The 7,697-nt window shown below is 45.8% G+C and overlaps 2 protein-coding genes; both read right to left on the reverse strand.

The window, feature by feature from the left end:
• Positions 1 to 1,035: 1,035 nt before the first annotated feature.
• Positions 1,036 to 2,970, reverse strand: GSTUM_00010980001 (uncharacterized protein). XM_002841629.2 has 3 exons: positions 2,696 to 2,970; positions 2,221 to 2,630; positions 1,036 to 2,160 (listed from the first exon to the last, which is right to left on the reverse strand). The coding sequence occupies exons 2-3, from the start codon at positions 2,616 to 2,618 to the stop codon at positions 1,272 to 1,274; spliced, it is 1,287 nt and encodes a 428-aa protein (XP_002841675.1). The 5' UTR covers positions 2,619 to 2,630; positions 2,696 to 2,970; the 3' UTR covers positions 1,036 to 1,271.
• Positions 2,971 to 3,626: 656 nt separating this feature from the next.
• GSTUM_00010981001 (uncharacterized protein) lies at positions 3,627 to 6,904 on the reverse strand. XM_002841630.2 has 6 exons: positions 6,586 to 6,904; positions 6,066 to 6,466; positions 5,672 to 5,984; positions 5,093 to 5,578; positions 4,779 to 4,981; positions 3,627 to 4,661 (listed from the first exon to the last, which is right to left on the reverse strand). The coding sequence occupies exons 1-6, from the start codon at positions 6,834 to 6,836 to the stop codon at positions 3,859 to 3,861; spliced, it is 2,457 nt and encodes an 818-aa protein (XP_002841676.1). The 5' UTR covers positions 6,837 to 6,904; the 3' UTR covers positions 3,627 to 3,858.
• Between the last annotated feature and the right edge of the window lie 793 nt (positions 6,905 to 7,697).

Consider the following 7,697-nt stretch of genomic DNA (forward strand, 5'->3'; position numbering starts at 1 on the left):
TAAGATATCGGTGTCTCCCAAGATATAATAGGCGACCACGTTCAATTAATTTGAAGGAAGAAACGTTCATAATAGTTTGAGTTAAGTAAGACTGTACAAGGTGTTTAAATATTTTATTTGGAGAGTTAAACAATAGATGTATTATCATAAGTGCAAATGCAGTAGTAGCCGTTGCTGCCGAGATGCACCGATCCCCTTAGTATGCCGAGTCGCCGAATCCTCATATGGCTTTAGTAGTGTAAGAGTTCCCGATCCGACAACGGCACCTGGCATGCCGATATTCACCTCTCACCCGATAATCCAGTCAAGCAGTCCGAACCAAAACCAACTGAATCGTTTTGCTCTCCGACCTTTTAGAAACTCTCTGCACAAGACTGTCTCAGAAAATCTTTGATAGGTATATTTCTATCCTTGACACGTTTTCTGATAATTTTGCACATGTAATGGAATGGCAAGGCTTGACGCTATTTTCGATTTCAACTTTTACAAATATTGCGTGACAAAGTAGCCAGCAATGCTTTAATAATCTGTGAGTATATCAGAAAGAATAAAGTTTCTTTTTCTTTCCTTTCTTGCAGACTCAGAATGTACTAAATGGAAAGTGTGAAGTAGCAAGGTTGAATTGTCATATTGACGCTAGCCTTGTACTTGTACAGTACTGTACAGTACTGTACACCTGATATTACTAGTAGGAACCTTGAGCTTCTTTTCCTCCCTTATTTGTTCTAAAAGGCTAGTACTGGGATTCATTACATTCCTTAATTACTGGGCTATTCAGTTAAACATTCACTTACAGAATTTGCATTTATAGTAGTGAAAGTATGCGATAATCAAGATATTTTCTTAATACTTTATATATTTCACCAGAGGGGAACACATGCTGATACTTGCCTTGCATCAAAAATTTCAATCTGCACAACTCCCGAAAAACAGAACATTATTCAGTTTCTTATAAGTTCACCATTTACCAAGGAAAGGAAAAAGATGGACAAGTAAGTTCTGATTTTCCGGCATAATACCGCACTCACACTCAACTTGTACCTGCAAACCATGAACAACCTAATTAACAAATCAAATAACAAACCACTCGCGCTCCAGGAACTATTTCCGTAAAAACGGAAGAAAAGTGAAAGAACTAAAATACAAAGAGTTTCCCCCTCCCCACACTACAGACGAACGATGAAACAAAAAAAACATCTAGAACATCTAGATCTCATCCCCTATGTTTTCCGTACACTGCGAGAAAAGGGAGGCGTGACCCCTATAGAAAATCACTTTTGTGGGTTCTCTCCACCATTTTTGGCCAGAGCGGGAGGTTGAATGTGTGTCTCGAGTTCGACAAGAGTGGAGGAATTATCAACGGGTAGCTCGGCGGCGGGAGAGATAGGAGCGGTGGGAATGGCCGGGGCGGCTGATTCGATAGTATCGGCGATTCCAGCGGCTTGATCAATCATTGCGGTTCCAGCAGCTTGACCAACGTTTGTGGTTCCAGCGGCTTGATCAACGTCTGCGGTTCCAGCTGCTTGGTCAATGTTTGCAGTTTCCGGCTCCTTCTTTTCCTTAGGTTCCTCAGCCACATTAGGTTCCTCGGAACCCTTAGATTTTGCGAGTTCCTTACGTTCCTCCGTTTCCTCCTTGACTTGCGGCAGTTCTCCCTTCGGCATTTCGGTAATAGCAACAGCGTCAACTTCGCCAGATTCGACGGGCTTAAGCTCAACTCTGACAAGTTGCCCGTCCGCGCCAATTGTCATCCCTTTGATAGACAGCTTGACACCCTTCCCACCGTATTCCTCAGGAACGGTTTCCGAGTTCAACTCACTGGCGAGGGAAGCTCCATGTCTCAGCATATACAATTTCTTGAAGGTGTCCTTATTGATAACCATCTTCATGGCATTATACATCCAGCCCATAAGAAGCGGCACGTTGACAAAGAACTTCTTGTCCAAACACTCTGGGTAATAATTCTGAAAAAGATCGATAGCCTTCTCAGATGCTGCCTTGATAACAGGATGATTACGCAGGATAGAGACCTGCAGGTAGTCGTGAATTTGAAACGCCTTGTAAGGATCGGGTCCGTTCTCAGGAATAGGAACCTTGACCGAGCCAAGCTCTAGAAGATCGATAGTACGCTCCATGAGAGTTACACGCCAACGGATGAATCTACTAATAGTCAACAATCACATACTATAAGCAGATATAGCAAAGAGGGGAAAAACATACTCATCAACATCTCCAAATGTCTCCTTGAAGTTTTTAACAGCGCCATAAATATTCCAGGTAACAACTACCTCCTGATCACTGCTCTGAATCTTCTCCTTCGTAATCCATGCCAAATCCGCAAACTTTGTCTGATCCCAGGTACCGATCACCTTTCCATCAGCATCGAAATAACCTCTGCGCCACTTAATAGTCTCAACGAATTGCTTCTCAGCAGCAGAAACATTGTTCTTATTCCCGCGGAGGAACTTTTGAAGAATGAGTTTGGTGTGAAAGTCATCCTTATCGGTTGAAAGAGTAACGCCCCACATTTTGGTAGGGGTAGCGGATTCGGCGAGAAGTGGTACGATAAGAGTGTGTAGGTCGGCCAGGGCCGCCGGAGTGGTAGTCTCGTTTGACATTTTTCGTTATAACTGTTTTAATTAATTATCTTATCTATGATGAAATTGTTTGAAAGAAAGAATACGGGGAAACATACCCTTATCCGTAGATATTCTATCGTAGTTGTAGTTGTAGTTGTAGTTGAAGTTGAGGGAAAGGAAGCGTGGTAGGTAGAGGAGGGAAGAAGGTAAGGAGATGAGAGGCGGCTGAAGGATTGAAGGAAGGGGTAGAGTCAGAGGATTACGAGGAAGCTTTTCTCTCCCTAGGTGGGCCCAGTAGTTCAGCGGTCTTAGGTTTTTATGTAGCGCATAGATGCCGCTAAAGCTAGCTTTTAAGCGAAAGTTCAGGGGTTGATCCTAAGTTAGGTACGCCGGCACTGTACTCGTTAGAGGTAAGATGTACCCGTTAACAGCGGGGGGGTATGTTTTATATGGGCGCTCATCCACGCACATATTATTTGCAATCCCTGTTTTGTGGCATCTCTTGGGACCAGCACAAGAAACCTGACAAATCCCTGTAACAGGTGGACCGTACCGCGGTAGCAGCGAAGCCATCCTTACAACCAATCTATCCCTGACGTGCATTGTACGGTGCTGTACGAGTACTCGTACTGTACATCCATACTGCGAGTACAATATATCGTCTATCACTGCTACCTTAAATCGAGCCGACTTTAAAGCATGATAGCAATACCACTATATCACAATTCTGGTTATCTAATTCGCAAAAGACCAGTGGTAACGGTTCAAAGCGCAAAACTTACAAACCGACAAGACTGGGAATTTGATCCTATGCTAATAGGAGTTGTATGATACCGGTATTGTTTTTGAGTCGGTAGAGTGATGTTGAGAGTTTGGCATTTGTTTTTTTTTTGAAACTGCCGTGCTTATTTGATTGATTCCAGCATGGGGAAAGATGCAGCTACCCGAAATAAACCTCAACGTGAAATTGTTAGATATCAAATCCTATATACTCTATTCCGTATATGAAGAACGGCCAACAATTCCGTTAGCAATAAGGGAACAAACTGTACTGTACTAGTCCTATTATATATCTATAATCTGAAATAACAAATAACAATAGGAAAATGCAACTATATATATTGTCACATGAAATACGTAGAAAATAAGGCAATTACAAGGATAAAACTTATACAATCTCCACTGCTACAGACAGAGATACCTCCAGCAAACAAGCATAAACCGGATCTCTACAAACAGAACTCCTCGCAAGAAGAAAGAAAGGAAAAGCAGAATCTGCCTAATTGAACCCTAGTCTAGCAACTCTCTCCGCAACGCCTTCCTCGACGGTACCTCTGAGCATTCGTACCGCGCCACTGCTGGCCAACCCAACTCCTCCACTAACACCCAAAATTCCTAAACCACCAGGCTCCTCGCTGGGTGAGGCAAGTACGGCGACCCTATCAACTTCTGCTGGACATGGCGTTTTGTGAGTCCGCACGTTCCTTCGAGTAGTTGTAGTCGGTGTACTTAAGAATGCAGATATACCCTCGTTCTGGGCGGGCTCGTCCTCATCGTCTGAAACTAAGAATGCTCGGTCAGACCACTGCGCCGAAGATCCTGTAGAGCTGCGATTGTTCCTCTTAATTGGGCTTGCGGGGTCGACTTCTATGTATTCGTCTCCGGCAACGTCCGCCTGATCCTGATTGGTTTCGGGGACATCATCTGTAGTTGCAGCGTATGATGCGCCGAAGTGGGTTTCGACAAGGTGTTGGACGACCGGCCACCCGTAGGCGTTCGCAAACATCCTTCGGACAATGAGGTTATTGTGGGCATCTGGCTCAAGTCTTACAAGTACCTTCCGCCAACTTACTCCTGCATGGTACGCCCTAGCAATTTTCTCTTCTACTTTCAAAGGATTGGACTGACTCGGTTGTGGGATGTCGGCTGCAGAGTATATTCTGTCATGGAAGATCGTGCGAGGCCGAGAATGTGGATCCAGTATAAACGCAGTGCTCGGTAGAGGTGGGTTCAACACGTCTCCAGCAGCTTCAAGAATCGAGGTCCTCGGTGGTGCAAGGAGATTGGTTGAGATGGGTAAATCTGGAGAAGGCGGAGATGGTGGTTCTGGTATAGTTGAGCCTCGTTTAGTGTTTGGTTCCATGTCAATAGTTTGACTCCGACGATAAATCTTTGGGGCGCCCTTTTCTTTGCCCTTACGTTTGGCTGCCTGAGGCCGGAAGAGAGTAAGAATGGAAGTGAATGGATTCGGTACGGAGCTGGCAGTAGCAGAGCTTTCGCTAGAGTCGCGACTACTCGCCGACATTCCCCTCTCTATCTCTCTCCTCGTTGGCTCTCCAGTCTTGGGTGCTTCAGTGACACGATTTTCTTCAACCTTTTCTTCCAATTTGCCGGTACTATTGCTAAACCACGGTATTGTGGGACTGCTGCTAGCCGAAGGCCCAGCACCATACATACTTGGCCTGGGTATAACTCCTCGCCCTGTCCCATTTGTCAACTGTCCCCACCCCCACCCAACAAGTCCACCTACTGCTCCGTTCTCTCTCCGGGCCTTTTCAACTTTGCCAAGACCCTTCCAATCTAGGAATAACAGACAGCTAGTTCTTAGTGGTACGATCCCATCATTAACCACATTTGCATAAACTGTTCGATTCCTGAACATCCTCAAAACATCATGGGCTGGTCCTGTTGGAAGTATACGCAGTAACGGCTTGCTGGTATCTGCTTCATTAGGGTTGGACGGTTTGGAAAATGTGGGCAGCGGAAAAGGTGCACGCCATGTAAGCCCCAAATCCTGTCCTGTGCGTCCCACTAGACCAAAATCCAGGGCGAACTTGACATATATTGGGTTCTCATTGGAAAGACCCAGGAACGGGGTTGCGAGTGCGACAAAATTGATAGGTTTATGCAAGGTGAAGAAGTCGGGCGCATGAGCATGTATGTATGCTATTGCATATGTCTGAACAAGGCCCCCAAGCGAATGCCCAATAAAAGAGATGCTGGTGATTTCGTATGGTGGAATGTCTTCTAAAGCCGGAAAAGATGGAGCAGCTAGATGCGGGTGATGGTGTGCCTTTCGAGATTTTTGTAACTTATTAGGAACGGGAGATGGGGGGGGGCTGTTGGGATTCACGAGGTTAAGAACATATTTCGCTAGTCTCCGGCCCAGAAACTTTATTCCCCTTTCTGTCCGACAGACGTTTCCGTGAAATCCTCGCACGATAACAATCTCCCTATCATGCTCATTGAACTCTTTTCCTTCCTCTGCCGCTTTCTCCTTTGCAGCGATTTCCCCTTTTCGGTACTCTTCGTCAATGGCCTCTTTCATAAATAACATATCCGCTCCCGTATTGCTGTGAAGCCCATGAGTAACGATTACCAGGTGAACATTCTTGGGCTTTCGCTCTTGATTCTTCTTCCTGCTCCGCTCCCGTTCTTCATCCTGCTCATCTGGGTCCAGCTCACTCGGAACCTCGCCCTCATCACCCCAGCTCGGGAAAGCGGGAATATCCCAAAGATCTCTTGTGCCTTGCAATCTCACCTGTAAGGCTTTATGCAATACTCCGCCTTCACCGCTACCCGCAGATCCAGGTCTCGGCGAAGTGCTACCGGATCCAAAGCCATACCCAGTGCTCAAGCATTTCTCATCCTCGCCAAGAAGGACCTCAAAGTTTACACTCGCGTTGGCCGAGAAAATGGCTTGGGAAACCACTTCAACTATCCATGTCACACTCCTCCGTCTCTTGGAATCGTAGTCTACCTCCTGCCGTTCCCTACCCAAACCTACAAGGTGTATATCGTTATTCCGTGATGCATCCTCTATCAACTCTGCCGGCAGCGGAAGTGTAGCGTAAAAACTGGCTCCAGCCTTCAAGTGTGGGTCAAACCTACAAAACTTCGTTAACACATGTCTTCTCTCTTCGTTCTGGTTCAGGCCAAAACAAACTCTGGAGTTCCCCCTTCACCAACACCTCCCTCAGAGGATATGTCTACATCACCCCGCAACTCCTCACCCCGACCCTGGGCTCCGGGAGTCCTTGACGGCCATGGTTGAAACTCCTTTCGCCGTACAGATACGTAGAGAGTGTAAGGCCCGTGTAAATATGCGGCACGGAATGGTAAGGGGGCTGTGTTCTTAATGCGCAGATAAACGGCAGTGGGAGGAGGACCTGTTCGATCAATAGGAGGAGTGTATGTTAAGGTGTAGCGATGGATGTCGCCAACTTTACTTATGTTGGAGGTGTGCAGGAGGAGCATGACGACTGCGTGCGGTTTCCGCTCATGTGGTTGGAATAAGGGATACTACCGGAGGTAATAAATAGGCAAGTACCGTGGTGGAAGGGGGAGGGGACTGGTCAAGATGCTGAGCCGCAGGCTAGCGCAAAGCTTGATTTTTCTATGGTTGGGAAAGGTCTCTCATAGAGAGAGAGAGAGAGAGGTGGGAAGAAGTTGAATATACCCGAGCACCGTAGAGGGACAAAGTAGGGTTTTCTCTCAAAGATTTTAGGTTACCATATTCTAATCTACTGCGGAGGCTACAAGTTCCGGAAATGTAGTTGACTAATCCAGCTAGGCCATCTCGAATAACTCGGTTCGTATTTTCCGCATGCTTTTAAATTATCCTTTGCCCAGACGTGCGAGCCGTGGGAAACACGCAAATGACCACACACTATCCAACACGGTACTGTACGAGGGGGGGGAAGAAAGTAATGCGACACCCGTGCAACACAAATTCCCGTACGGAAACAATATCAACAACATATAGTACTACCATTTTCCACAACCACATTCAATAAATAAAATAAGTAAAGGAGATAAAATTAAAAAATGCTTAGTATTTCCTTAAAGTAAAATAAAAAGAAAATCATAAATCAATAATGAGTTTGGTGCACTTTTCTTCTAATAACCTCTCTGACCCCCCCCTGGCATACTTCTGCAAAGATCCATAAACCTTCCATCAGGAATAGCTTTCCATGCTTCCTCTACAGCTCTGATTAGCTCTTCCTTGCTTGCAACTCTTCCATACCTTTTCCCCAAGTAAGTTTCCATATCTCCCCAAATATTTTCAATTAAGTTCAGGTCTGGTGACTGTGGTGGCCAGGGCAATATATCCACCCC

Source organism: Tuber melanosporum (assembly GCF_000151645.1).
Source record: "Tuber melanosporum whole genome shotgun sequence assembly, scaffold_78, strain Mel28".
Classification (NCBI taxonomy): domain Eukaryota; kingdom Fungi; phylum Ascomycota; class Pezizomycetes; order Pezizales; family Tuberaceae; genus Tuber; species Tuber melanosporum.